The sequence below is a fragment of the Cavia porcellus genome, unplaced genomic scaffold, assembly GCF_034190915.1.
Source record: "Cavia porcellus strain 051 isolate PalLab524CR breed Dunkin Hartley unplaced genomic scaffold, mCavPor4.1 scaffold_1, whole genome shotgun sequence".
Taxonomy (NCBI): domain Eukaryota; kingdom Metazoa; phylum Chordata; class Mammalia; order Rodentia; family Caviidae; genus Cavia; species Cavia porcellus.
The window spans coordinates 28,355,728-28,371,228 of NW_026947484.1; the positions used below are offsets into that span (position 1 = coordinate 28,355,728).

Sequence of the window (15,501 nt, forward strand, 5' to 3'; positions counted from 1 at the left end):
ATGATGTCCTTTCTGTCTAGAACTCTTCCTTCCTGCAGCCTACAGATAGAAGGAAAGCCGGAGGCCCCTTTGCCTCTCATTCATTTAACTGAGATGGCATGGGCATTTTTAGTAAGCCACTTTAATATTTTAGTCATTGCATAAAGTGAAAGGCATGTATGCTTGTAAAAGGTGTTGGGTCTATTGCTACAGTGATTGAACTCCTATTACTTATCAAAAACTCCTGAGAAGAGTCTATATATGTTTTCACACCGATATTTCCCCCTCCATCAGCATTTCACTTTGTTTTGTCAGTTATCTCTTTTACATAACAGTTTGAATTGGCAATTTGGACAGTGGTTTTCATGATGTGAAAGCCTGCTCTTTAGGGCTATATATTATATAACAGAAGTTATAGTATATTGGTTACTAGTTAAAAGAAAACAGCCTGAGAATCAATTTTTAAAGTCTATGACTTTAAAAATCACAAATTTTAAATCATTTCCTAGTGATTCTTATGAATATATAGTTCAGTTTCAGAATGACTTGTCTAAACCAGTCATTTAATGTTTGGGTTCCTACCACGCGGTCAACTATGTTTGGATAGAAAGCTTCAGAGATACTTCAATTTTTTTTTTTTGTTGAAACAAGGTTTGTGATGTAGTTTAGATCAGCCTTGAACTCAGTATCTAGCCCAGACTGAACTTGAATTTGTAGCAATCCTCCTGCCTCAGCATCCAAAGTGCTAGGGTTACAGGTTTGCACCACTATGCCCAGCTATTCTCAGTTTCATTGTTGAAGAGTTTCTGGTTATTTCCTTCATTGCATGCTGGGCAGCTAACATTCCTTTATGTTTTAAAGCTGAATGAATAGTGAACAGCCAGTGTATAATCAGATTTATATTAAAAACTACTTTGAAATCCATTAAACATTGGGGAAAGTAAAAGTTCCACAATCTGAAAAGCTTTTGCATTTGATTGTAGATGTTAGAAATTTGATCAGAATCTGAAGTATAGCTTTGAAAACTGTCTTCACATCTTTACTCTGATAATATTTGGATATGGACCAATGCCTTTCTATATAAAACTCAGTCATTCCTCTCCTTTCTCAAATATAGTTTTCCTCTCTGGAATTTCCTTTAGAAAAAGAATGGGTATGAAAAGCATATGTTCCATTATTAAACAAAAAGGCTTTAGTAGTAGCTCACTGCAGCCATGGGTAGGCTGAGCTTCACATGTATCTAACAGAATTTGAAATTCAAAGTGTTAAATCTTAAGAGTTGAATGTGAACAGACACTCAGGGAAGAGCAAAAGAGGTTTTCTAAACTGTAGAGACGTGTATACAGCAGGTAGGCTCCCTCGGGTGCTTCCTGATCAGCAAAACCATGAATTCAAGACTAGAAAGAGGTCAGGATTTTATATTAACTATCAGAGGGACAGACGAAGGAAAGAAAGGTGGGAATGAGAGAGAAACGTGTATATATGACAGAGTTCTCTCTGGATTCCTGCCTGCATTCCTTAAAATCTGTGGAAGGCTCATTTGTCCCTAGTGGTTCTTCAGGTTGAAGCAGCCTGTGTAGTTCTGGTTAATCACTGAGATGACATGATTGAAAATCACTGGCTTTTGAATCCATTGTATTGAAGAACCAATTGTTGTCCCTAAATAGCAGATACATATATAGATTCCTTTAATGAATTTGAATTCTTAACGTCTCAAAAAAAAAGGGCATGCTCTGTCCTATTAGTGATTTTGAAATATTGTAGTTTCCATTAATTATTGTGTTTGATAATTTTTGGCAGCAATTAATGTAATTTAATAACATTTATTTCTGTAGTGAGCAAACTAACAAGTGATATTTAAATTAAGGAAAATTATCACCTATGTGACTGTGGTCAATTCTCGCCTCTATTAGAAGCGAGCATAGAATCCAAATCTGTGATCATTCCAATAATTGTTGCTGTTGGAACACAGTCCATGAATATAGTTCAGGTGAATTTACCTTTAAGTCATATTTTACTTAAGCTAATACTAATATTAGTGAGCATTTTTTGATCTTACAGCAATAATATTTACAATTCAGGAAGTTCAGATGTGACAGAGGAAAAACAGGAGAGCTAAAAAGATATTCCAAAGCCAGTCTATTTTATATCATTTTAAAAATTGTAAATTCATTTGGCATTTTTTGTATTAAGCTAGCAGAGGTTGAATGATTCTCGTTCTTTCTTTCTTTCCTTCTTTTTATTTTTCTTTCTTTTTTTATGGCACTGGGAACCTAACCTTGGGCCTCATGCATGGTAAGCATGAGCTCGACTACTGACCTACATCCCTAGTTTCTGATTATCTTCTTTTGCTGCAAGCGTACTTCTAAATAAATCAAGGAGAATCAGCAGTACTAAATATTGAAGGCTCTGTGAACATTAAGAATAGCAGTTAATGTTTTAGTTGGTTTTACATTGATGTGCTCAGTGGTTATAAGATATAGAATTATTCCTTGAGGTATAATTCTGAACAGGTTTCCTTGTACATGGTTATTAGATTCTAACACTGAAGTTCTCAATCAAGCATGGGAATTAGATATAATCTATGCCCTGGAGACAACAATGCATAGTTGAACACTTCAACACTGGTGTAATTATGATCAGCCTAACATCTGGAATAATTAGTTTTAAATGTTTAACTACTCTGAACTCTGACCCAAATCCTGATATGCAGTTATATATTTTCCTCTTAATAGTCAAGATAAATTAACAATTAAGACAATACTCTAAATAATTATTTTGTAAGAATTTTAAATGTTTATCAGACTATCCCAGGCAGTCTTTGATAGTCTGATCAGTTGATTTAAGAATTTAAAAAGACCACAAATTGAGAAATATATCAAACAAAATTTTCTATTTCCACTTTCACATTTGCCATAGAAAATGAATGCAAAATTCTCTGTTGGATTCTTAACCACCAAAATAATCACATGTATAGCAAATTAAACATTTTTTTTTGCTTTGGCTGACATTTCCTGTGGTCAGTAGAGGGAGTACAAGTTTTCCAACAAATCCTACATCACAGAACAGAAGTGACATCATTAGTGATGCTACAAAGGGAAAAGTCTAGGCTTGTTCATATTGGCTCATGTTTCATAAGTCTCTAGCAAAATTAAAATTTACCAACCAAGAACCATAAAGATAGAATCTGATTTTGGAGACCTTTTCTTAAGCAGTATTGTATACTAATAAGTTCTTTTAAAGTTTAAAATTTGAGGTTATGATATGTAAAATTGACTAAGGGTTAAATTTAGTAAAGGTTTGTTGGTTGGTTGTTTATACTGTTCTCACACATTCTAAATGTCATTGTAGTGTTGTTTAAAATGGTTATATATTAGTGTAACAGAAGAGATAGCGATTTATGTATGGATCAGGGTACTATCCCATAGGTTGATTACATTGTGATTAAAGATGTAATAATAAACAACATAAAAAGCATAAAAAGTCTTATAACAAAATATCTTCTACAAATATGGTAGGTAGATCCAATGAAAAGTTTAAATCTTCTGAGCATTTGAGGTAATGTGGAAGATTATCATTGTCCTTATCAAAAAGTTATTGTGTTTGAATGGTACTATTAAGATAATTCCACCAAGAAATTCAGATGGAATGGATGTTTATTTGTGATGCTGTTAGGGTTAAGTACAAAATAAAAATCATTTTAGTCCTTCTACCTTGGGTCTTAGAGCTATGAAAATAATGTTACTAAACTTTTTTTGGAGGAGTGGGGGGGACCAGGGATCGAATTCATGACCTCACACCTGCCAGGCAGGTACTTGTGCTGCTGAGCTCTATCTCTGGACCCTCATTAAGCATTTTTATAAGACTTTTAAATTCTTCTTTTTTTAAAAAAAAAATGGAACAGCTCTTTAAGTTAAGTAGATTCATTTCATAAAGGAACTAGTTGAGATGTATTGTCAAAGTTTTATAGTACATTAACACAGTAAACAAAACCAGAATTTGAAGCTCTTAACTCTTCATTTAAGGAGTTACCAACTAAAAATTAATGTTTCAGTAAACTAGGGTATACAGTTCTGAAAATATAGGAAAATTACTTAATCAGTTACCTTTTATTAACTGCCTAATTTGTGAAAAGTATTGTGGCATTAGTTTTGCTTGATTAAAAGTACAAATGTAGGGCTAGAGATTTAGCTCAGCAGCATAAGCACCTGCCTGGGAAGCATGAGGTAGTGAGTTTGATCCTCAGTACCAAAATAATAATAATAATAATTATTATTATTATTATTATATACACACACACACACACACACACACACACACCTGCCCATTATACTCATCTATTTTCTAGTGCTATAACAAAATACCTGGGGCGTGGGGACTTTATAAAGAGCAGTATTTAACTCACAGTTTTGGAGAGTGAAAACCTGGGGCCAGCGAGCTCCATCCATTTGGCTGGCTTCTGATGGGTGTCCCCTTTTCTGCACCACATTGTGGTAAATAGCATCATGGTGTAAGGGTGGGCAAGAAGAAAGGATCATGTGGTGAAACCGGAAGTCAGAAAAACTTAAGGATCAGGTTTTTTCTCTTTCTTTCTTTCTTTCTTTCTTTCTTTCTTTCTTTCTTTCGAGACACAGTCTTGCCATGTAATCCAGGTTGTCCTCAAACTTGCAGTGATCCTCTGCCTCAGCTCCTGAGCGCTGGAGTGACAGGTGTGTACCACCACACATAGCTTCTCTGTTTTATAGCAACTTAGTTTTGGAGGAACTAACTAGGGTCCCACAGGAGCTACCTAACCCCTCTTAAGGGATATAACTAGGGACCTAATTGTTCTTCACTCACTAGGCCCCAACTCCTAAAGGTTCGATCATGTCACTGCCATGACATGATCACTAAGCTTGCAAAAAATGGAGGGATATCAATCACATCCAAATCCTTGTAACACCCATGAAGCTATATTGTGTTGTAATGAGATAAATAACTGACAAGGTTGTTAAAGCAATAGTTTGTTTATAGCATTGGAAAACTATGGTTACTTTTTATAACTGACAAATAGAGCACCTCCTATGCAGCAGTATATAGTTAAAGAGAAGATTTGGGGAAAATTGGCCAGGGAAGTGCCCCATGTATATCTGAAGAGAATTGTCTCTAAGATTGAGAAGCAATACTTCTTTGAGGAGGAGACATTTCACATTCACTTAAGAAAGATTATGGGGACAGTCAGATTGAGCAGAGATAGGGTTGGAAATACTTACGGTTAAGAAGGAATCCTGAATCATATAATGAGAGATAACTGATAGGTTGGATACTATCTAATGAATGCACTAGATCCATAGCTAAGGAAACTGAGATCCACAGTGATTCAAGTTCTTTGCCCAAGATTAGTCAGTCGCATAGCTAGATGGAACTAGATCTGAATTAGATCCCTTCAAATTGAGTGGATATTAAAAAAATAGTGAAACAGATTGAGAGAAGAATCTAGAGGTTTAGAAAATGTGAAAATATACTACATGTGCATACTGCATATGTTTTGCAGAGATGTGAAATCTATTAGTCTTTAAGAGAGAAGAAAGAACTGTTGACTAAGTTTTGGTTCTTAGGTAAAGTAAATCAAAATAGAAAGACATAGCAATCCATGGCACAATTTGTAAAGTGGAGTGAGCTGCTTGATAGTATGTAGGAAAGCAACATCTAAGTAATTTATTAATAATAAATATAATAATGGTAATGACATTAACAGCAGCTACTATTTATTGAAGTAAGGCATCATATTATTTTAATCACCTGTGATCTAAAAGTATTATTGGGCCATTTTGTAAATGAAGAAACTGAATCCTCTTATGTTTGAATTCTAAAGCCAATGTATCTCAAACTTGAACAATGAATATAGATTTTCCTTCTCAAGGAAAAGTAATTTTCCCCATATCATATACAGAAATCCTTTAAATTCGTAGCTTTTATAATTTTCAAAACTAGACAAATAAGTCAAACACAAGCAAAACTTACAAAATTAATATAAAGGAGAAAGTTTTTGCTGAAATTTAAATACCAACTACAAGAATTTCTACCTGCTGTTGCATGAGATTTTTGTTTGTTTGACCTGGACATGCTTATACTACCACGTGCTTCGCTTTCCCATCACTCTTCTCTGTTCTAACTTCTTAAAAATATCCCTTTAGTTAATTCTTTGCAGTGTCATTTGACCTTCATGAGGCATAGTCAGTTACTTATTAATCTTTCTATTTCTGTTAGGTGTGGTAAAGACTGCCAGTTGATACCAGTTTAATGGTTTGATGTTCTGAAATGTCCTGGCATCATGTTTTTACTTATAAGGTGATGATTAGCTGTGTGATCTATAATATATTCATGTTAATTTTTTAAGTTATTATCTAGAAGAAAGCACAAAGTTTTAGAAATTCACAGGCTGTGCCATTCATAAACAGGCATTTGTTGCTGTCACTTAAAGAAAAATTGTATTGCACTTTCCTCAAACTGTTTTTGTAGCTCATCGTGAGATCTAGTAAAGCCCTATCACCATCACTTCAGTGCTGCCTTAACTCAGGCCACCAATCTTCTGTTTGAATTTTTGCCACAGATTTCAGCTTAATGCCCACCAAACCATTCTGTGCTTTTACAATATAAACCTTTAGGTTGCAGTTTAGGAATTCACTGTGTCCAGAAACTCTTCCCTATTGTTGTTTCTCCTTATCTTTTGCTTCCCCACCTAGCTGTTGCAGTTTACTGTCCTCTCTCCTGGGTAGCTTTGTCCTTTGCATACCTCTGTTGTAATACTTATCACTGTGTTAAAATCCTTGTATTTTGATTTCCCCAGTAGACAGTCAACTTCTTGAAGGCAAAGTCTGACTATGTGCCAAGACAGTCCTCTTATCCAAGTGTGATCTTGAATCATGGATGAATCAATAGTTTTAGAAATGAGGGACCAAAGGTAGGCAAGAGCAAAGCAGACATTTCCTTATCATTAAATTACCTAGCTAACATAGAGACATTGAGCATGGGAGCAACATAGCATTAGAGGCCCTTTTGCCTTAAAGAACTTAAAGGTAGCATCATTTTGTTTATCTTTTTGTTAGGCGCTGTGATTGTATCCACGCCCCAGGACATTGCACTAATGGATGCACACAAGGGTGCTGAAATGTTTCGCAAAGTCCATGTGCCTGTAAGTATTTACAGCTTTAACCCTGAAAAATATGAAACTTTAAGGGAAGAAGCAAGTTATTTAGTTCTATGCTGAAATTTTCATGAAATTCCTTGTTCATCTTTATGGTTACTTTAAAAACACACTTTTAGTTAGAAGTATGTCTACATATTAATGCAAAAGAATTTTGAAACATCCTTCAGGTATGAGCTTTCTTATGAAGTCCTTCCTCTTTCAAACACTTGTAACCATCACTGACCAAAAAACAGTCATTTAGGAAATTATTTAGGTAGATAAACTTGAATAGATCACTTGTGCAAAAAGAGATGAAAGCAGATTACTTCTTTTCTTCTGTCCTCTTACAGGTTAACCCATTGATAGCCCACCTTTCTTCTAAAAGGCATTGCAGAATTTTCTTCACCAAATGACAGTAAAATATTTTAAATGTAGACAAAGAATAATTAAAACCAGCTGGAGTTATAAGTAAAGTCAGTCAACAAAATGCATGCCATTAAGGAATTTAAATATGTGCTAGTGATTTGCCATTAAATTTTCTCTAACAGCCAAGGGGAAAAATATAATGTACCATGAAAGCATTATCCATTTATACAAGGTTAAGAAAGAACTAGATGCTCAAGAGAAACAGAGCTGAAACCAGAGACATGTCTTTGCTAGGTTATCAGAAAAGAGAAACTATGTATGTGTGGGGCACACTTTTACCACTTTCTTTACAGAAAGCAGCCATGTTTCCTTCTAGTGTGCTTCAGAAAACACAAGGGAATTGTGACAGGACAACTGGAGCAAGCATTTCAGTACGAGGCCAACACGAACTCTCCATGTATGTGGCTTTCTAGTGGCCTTATTCAAGGATTTTAGAGTTTAGAGACCAGAGCTTCATAAACTTCAGCCCAGGGACTAGCTTCAGGGATCTCATAATTTTCACTCACCTGCTCCACCACAGACTGTTTGTTCAGTTGTTCTTGTTTTGATATGAAAAGAATTCACAACCTAGGATACTGCTCAATGGTAGAGTGCTCGTCTAGCATGCATTAGCTCCTGACTTTGATGGGGATGGAGGGAGACAGAAAATAAGAAGAAGAAAGAATGAAAGGGCCTGTTTATTAGCAGAGGTGAAATTGTGATTACTAAGTAGTTTAAGACCTGTGTTCTGTGTTGTGATTTTTTTTTTTTTTTTTTTTTTTTTTTAGCTTGGAAAAATTTTAAAGCAATGATAACCAAGTGGCCACGTTAGACAGAAAACTTTGTCTCTGAAACACCTAATTTAAGTACTGTGACTTCATATTATAATCTCCAAGATACAAATAATGCCTACCCAGATAACTTGATTGTGTTATTTATTACATGAGGTTTTAAAATATAAATCAGAGAAAGATATGTTGGCGGGTTTTTTTTTTTTTTTTTTTTTTTTGGAGGCAGGGTCTCACTATAGTAAAAGATTTAATTCTTTCTGTTAGAAATTAGGTAACAGGAGTGGTCTATTAAGACCACTTCAAGGTCAGGATAATAGCCATTTTTTCTGCTTATAAGTGAAAGCTTAACTCCTCATTCTGCGAGGTAAGGATAGAGACATATGTCTAACTCACTCAAAAACACCATCAAACCCTTACGGGAAAACTTTTATAAGAAGCAGAAGTTTGAACTTGTTCTTATTTTACCCCTCTAGATATTATTATTTGTTTTCCAACAGGCCATGTCAACTGAAGTTGTCATTTGAGGTAGCAACAGAGGCAGGCCCTACTAGACTACTAGACTTTGTTATTTGAGAGTCTAATGATGATAGTTGCCAAATTCAGCGTGTGTACCTTTTAGTTCAGATGTTATTTTTGCTTACCTGCAGCCCTTTAATTACGAGCCAGGCAAGCTGTTACTATTCTGACAGATTTTTCTCTAGACTGTTCTTGTATCTTGAGCATAACACCACCTCCACTTTTGCCTTTTAAAAACTTATTTGCCCTCTAAGCTGCATAGATATTCAATAATGTGTGTGAGTAAATGAGTGAGAACTTTATGGCCATGAGCTCTATATGCAGTTTGACACCCATGGTAAGCTACATTGGGAAGGGGGTTTCAGTCATACGTGGGAAGTGGATCTGATGACTTCTGAGATCCCTCTGACTCTTAAAAGCCTCAAAGTCTAAATAATAATAAAATGTTTGAAATTAGTAAGTGTTCTATAAATACAAAGGAGATGTTTTGCTTTGTTTGTTTCACTTTATTCCATTTTCCATCCTTGGTTTTTAAGTCTGATTCTCTATTTCTCTCTTTTGAAGTGCATTAGTTACCATGGAAACAATGACATCATTGGCATGCATTGGTATGGACAGAGTTTAGTAACATCTGCAAGAACATTTTGAAGTTAATTTAAATGATTTCTTAAAATTCTGAACATAGATATGGAAAGGAAGAGATGAACTACAAAATTCTCCATTCTCTAAAATGATATCCTGGTAGATAGGTAGTAGACTATTTTTTTAAATAATAAATATGTTTAGTTTTAAACATCTTTAATAATGAGAGGATATATGCTGTATCATTCTCACTTATTTTTGTTACCTCCTTTTACAAGGAAGTCCCAGGCACCTTGATTTGGAATCCTGCCCCAGTCATTGAGCTTTTGTGTCACAGGAATTTCACTACCCAGCCCTTCCATTTTTCATAGTGTCATTTTTGGTTCCTGAAGTATCTTAACGTTTATTTCCTGGCTACTCTTTCACCATTTAAGGGATCACTTAATTTTAACTCCACAAACAGTTACTTATTCCACAAATATATATTTACTGATATTTAGTGCTTTGTGTAAGTACTGTGATACCCTTCCATTGATGATTTTTAAACAAAGAAGATGAAGCCTGTTTATTCAAGTATTTACTGTAAATTCCAATGAGACCAAAAACACCTTTTCCTCTGGACTATCAGGATAACTTCATGGAAGAGCTATGATTTTTCTTTTCTGTCCCTGCATTTTACATGCTGGTCCTTTGTCCACTAAGTTATTGTCAGCTTACGGAATTCAAACTCACATTTTAGCTTTCTGTTTAGGCATTTCTTCCCCTAGGAAAGCTTTCCCTGGAAAAGGTAAAATCCTTTCTGTGAACTACTTGTACATTTATCTGCTTTGGCTCAGATTCCATAGCAGATTTACCTATCAGTCTTTATAGGAGAACATGTTACGAGGTGGCAGGAAAACACACCATGAACATCCTCACAGGTGTGATAAATGCCTGGCTGTAGCCGTTAACACCAGCTGTGATCTGCTGCTCCACGTGCCCCAGGCTCCTGAGCTGCTCTCAATCACATTTTCTCTGCCCTGACCAAATTGGTCTTGCATTTCTTGGACTTTTCTCAGTACCATTTCTTTCCTCAGACCCTAAGGCATGCTGTTTTCCTCCCGGAGAGAATTTTCCCCTCATTTTACACCTGAGAAATCCTTTTTTTGTCCTTTTGTACTTAGCTTTTCTTCTGGGATACCTACCTGTCCTACAACTCAAGTACATTGTAGTTCCCTTTTGTAACTGTTGTCACATTTGTCAGTACTTTTACATTTACAGTACCATACTGTAAGTGTCACCTTCCTCTCTCACTGCCTAGAATAGGCAACTGCTCCCTAAATCCATGCTGAGTGGAGTAGGGTTTTGCTGGGCAGAACTAGGGACTAGAGAGGGTGGAAATTCAATCAGAAAAGAATCAAGAAAGAATCAAGAATTGTGTTCAGGACTCTGTAGTTGAGGTAATGTATCTGGGCAGGCCAAGGAATTTGGACTTTCTTCTTAAAAGAAGAATCCATAAAAAATGGTGACTAGGAAGCAGACATAATTAGGATGTAACTTTAAAACGTTTTAATCTAGTAAAGACAAATAAAACACACAGACTGCAGGAGAGGATGGGAGCAGTGAAAAGCATTTGCATGGTCAGAGTTATTCACATTGCAAGTTGTGACCGAACAATAGTCCAAAAATCAATACAGTGTCAGGGTAAAACTTTATTTCATAAAGACTTTTTATCAGTTATGAACATACATGTGTATTTATTTATATTGATCAAGATAAAAAAATTTTCTCTTTTTCTTATTGCTGTGAGTTCGAGGCCGGTCTGAGCTACATAGTGAGATCTAGTCTCCAAAAAAAAAGTTAGAAAAATTGGTGTAGGTAATAGGCATTCAAAGTCTTGATTTAGAATAATGGCGGGGAGCATGGATGGGTAAATTAAACATATCTGATATTTTGAAGAAAAATTTGGCAGCATTGGCAATTGATTGCGTTGGGTACTGAGTTTCAAATCAAAATAAATTCAATGGAATTTTGAGAGTTATGTTGCCATTTTAATAAACGTACCAAGAGCTGGTTTTCTGCTCAGGTCAATACACTAGAAATAAGAGGTTAGGTCTGCAGAGATCCTTGTCCTGCAACAAATATGTATCTTAAAGCCTAGTGTTGGTTACTGAACTTACTTATTTCCAAATAAATAATTCTGAAAATTTTATAATTATTTCAGCCTTGCAAATAATTACTTGTCTTATAAGAGAATTTTTTTTTTCTACTGAAAAAGAAAGAAAAAAGCTACCATAGAACTTTTTTTGTGATTATAAAGGTTAATGGTTATATTTCTTTCTTATTTTATTTTATTGAGACAGGGTCATGCTATGTAGTCCAGGCTGGCCTTGAACTCACAGTGATCTTCATGCCTTAGCCTCCCACGTGTTGGGATTATAGACATGCTTTAGCATACCCAGATCATCTCTTTTAAAGACTAATTATATTCCTTAAAAATTAGATTATCTTAGAGCCTCAAGTATGTGATTCCTATCAATGTCTTCTTGATGCTTTCTATTACCAAAGCTCCCACAAGTTACTATATGGGATACCTTCTTGGAAGTGAGGATCAGGATTGTGGCTTATTATTTTTCTGGCAAAGTAATTATTTATGGAAGTACATTATTTTTTTAACCAAAAGTTCCACATCTTCACCTTTGAATACCTGTAGCATTAGTGTAATTGTGATGCTGACCACAGAGCTTTTTCAGTATCCAGTTTGCCTGTTTTACCTAATTCTCTGGCCTACGCATACTAACAAGCCATTGAGAAACAGGCAGTCTTACATGAAAATGTAAGACTTTTTCATTCTTGGGCATAATTTGTTGTTCTGATCATCACATGGTCTCCTTTGATTCTGTGGGAATTTTTTTTACCTTTGATGTTTATATGGCTTAGATGTTTTTTTGTCCCCCAAGGTTCATGTGCTGGAGGCTTGGTCCTCAGTGTAAGTGGTAGATTATTTGAGAGGTGGGGCCTACTAGGAGGTCCTTGGGTCTTTGGAGAGATGTTCTTGGAAAGGATGTGGGATCTTTGAGCTCTCATAAGAATGAATTATTAAAGCAAACTTATACCCTGAATCCATCTCTGCCTTCTGGCTTGGCAAGGTGATCTCTCCCTCTCCCACAAGTTCTTGCCATGTACCATGAGATTTTCACCAGGTCCAGGTTGTTCCTGGTGTCATGCTCTTTAACTATGAATTAAATAAACCTCTTTTTTGTTAGTCCACCTTGGATATTTTGTTATAGTAATGGAAAACAGACTAATACAGATTTAAAGAATCTTTGAGTATTTTCTTTGGAGGCTTTGAAAGTGCTACTTAAATACTTTTTTAGGAGTACATGAATGATTTACATATGACATATCACATATGGCTTCCTTCTTTACCATTGGGTAATTTTACTATTTTTAGAGAAATGATCTTTTTAGTGATAACATTTATAAGACTATATAGCATTCTGCAGCTCTACCATAGTTATATCTGAGAAACTAAAAATATATGTTCATCTGTGTCTTTCCACAGGAACTCCTCAAAGATCGTGTGCACTGCAAACTAGAATAGTGCATAATCTACATGAATTAGACCCAATACTGTGAAGTAGAAAACTTTATTTTCCTCATTTTTTAGATGATAAACTCATATAAAGCTACCCATTTGTGTAGGAGGGCATCTTCTGGTCTCCTATCCCAAGAACATCCCATGTTTTGTTTTCAGTAGTGGGAATCAAACTAGGACCTTGTACATGTTAGGCAAGCACTGTTCCCAGAGCTGCAACCCCAACTTCTAAAGCCCACATTTTTACTTGCAGCTTCTACAGATAATCCAGAGTTGAGTCTTAGTATTGTGGCCATCATGGAATATCACTGGATATTATAGGGCTTAGGAACTGTCTTCATCATATTTGTTCATCTTTGAATTCTGATTATTCAGGTAGACGAGTAAAGCTGGAGGAAAACTAATGGATTAAAAATGTGGAGGAGTTAAGGATCTGTCTTCATGTTGCTGGGGCAAAATACTCAAAACCCCTAAGTTAAAAGAGAAAAGGTTCATTTTAGCTCACAGTTTGTAGAGATTCCAGTCCCAAATCAGTTGGTGCCAAGTCAGAGCAGCATGGCGGAGTGGGATGAAGGAGCATAGCACGGCAGGCAGGGGGCAGTGAAGAAGCAGTATCAAGCCTCCCTTTCCCATTTATTCCATTCAGGCTACAAACCTGTGAGTCGGTGCCATCCACACCCAGAACTACACTAAACCAGTTCAGTTATCATGCACACACCCTAGATCCAACCACCTTTGAAAAGCCTCACCTATGAGCACATGAGGCTTTGGGGGCTCACCTAGACACAAGCCATAACAGGATCCACAGCTTCTGTTTTGTATCGAGAGAGGTGCACTGAGAGTGAAAGGGCAAGGAGTTCCTTGTCCAGAGTCTTGGAGGAGGGGATGAAGCCTAAAACTTGATGGTTGTGCCTACTGACAGATGATGGTTTAGATCAGACCTTTCCTATAATTGTGTTCTTGATTATTAGGTTAAGTTGCTCTAAACTATATGGACTTGCTGTTTTCTCAGGGCACCTTATTTCATGCACAATATGCTCTAGTCTATTTCATGCTTATTTTGTTTGGTGACCTCCATTAATAAACTGATGCCCTACGTAGTTTGAAATTGGGCTTTGTAATTTACTATGTGACCTACAATCTAGTGTCAGTGTTCCATCCATAAAATAGGGTGAACCCATCCCATTGGTCATTATACCATGGGCTTATATATCTGGTACTTAGCATAACCTTAGCACACAGTAACTGCATGTAATTTTTATAGTGATAGACATTGTAAGTCATAATTCTCATTGGTCAGATTAAGAATTCAAAGTATAGAGAAGCTGAGTTGCATATCATGGGCTCATAGCTACTAATCTGGTCTCTGAGAGGAATGTGGATGCAGGCCTTTCTATTCATTATTGTTTGTATGTTAGAACACTTTTTCTAAGAACTAAAACAACTCCCATCTCATTTTTAAAAATTATAGTATCTGTATACATCTTCAAGTATATACCAAAAACTGGCTCAAGGCTAATGGAAAACTGAGAGACATTTTTGAATGTAACACATTCCAGTTATTATTATTCATTCTCTACTTAACAATGAGTTTTTCCTCCTGATTTTTCTTTAAACATAGATTTTAATCCTTCTGACAAGTTCCAACCAGCAAGCATTTAACCTGATTGTAACCTTGAGAAATTGGATTACATAGTAGCCTGAAAATGTAGCTTGTTACTTACTTGAATCTGGATTTAAAATGCCAAGAAGAAATTAAAACTGGGGCCTTTCTGAGCCTGCTTAATTCAGTACATTTCAACACAAAAATCCAATAATAAGAGCAATGTTGATATTCAAAAGAGTCAATTTTTTAAAAGTTAGTAAAAAAAAAAAAAGGCTCCCATTCTGAGCGGGAGATGGTTTGGAATAACATAAGAGTAACATGAAATATTTTTGATAGCTGATGTTAGTCAGGCATGCTTGCTTTCTTTCAGTGAAACTAGCTGAAGTTGTTTTTAAAAAAAAAGGAGCTTATACTTCGATGAGGCATTAAAAAATGATTGAGCATGCTTACAGCTGCATCTCGATGGCATTATGTAAATTAAGCTATAGCAAAACATCTGTTTTCCAGTGTTTCTACTATCAAAGGATAAACACAATAGCTCTGCAATAAACACAAATAGCTTAACAACACATAAAGTTTCACAAGATGTAAGGCCTTTTTTTTAAACAAACATGTGGATATGAATTCTTACCTATTTAAGAGAGAAATTTTTGGGAATAAAATTGAAATATAGATATTCTAATATTCTTCCTTATTACATTGGTTTCTACCATTCAGAATCTTGATGACTACAGAAGACTGCTCTTAGATAAGAGTAGTAGTTTCTAAATTTTTTTTAGTACTGTACTCATACCTTTTAGATTTTTACCACAGCTAATGAGTTAATGACTAATTTATTATATATATACACACACAGAAAGAGAGAGAGAGAGAGAGA

At 35.5% G+C, this 15,501-nt stretch overlaps 1 protein-coding gene across 3 annotated transcripts in view; it reads left to right on the top strand.

Annotated features, from left to right (window-relative positions):
• Nubpl (NUBP iron-sulfur cluster assembly factor, mitochondrial) overlaps positions 1 to 15,501 on the top strand; it is a 239,322-nt gene that overhangs the window by 204,168 nt on the left and 19,653 nt on the right. For 2 of the 3 annotated variants that reach the window (XM_013147006.3, XM_003464764.5), the window contains one exon: positions 7,068 to 7,153. The exons of the other annotated variant lie outside the window; for it this stretch is intronic. In XM_013147006.3, the coding sequence (XP_013002460.1) occupies positions 7,068 to 7,153 (86 nt within the window). The remainder of the gene's footprint in view (positions 1 to 7,067; positions 7,154 to 15,501) is intronic. 3 annotated transcript variants of the gene reach the window in all.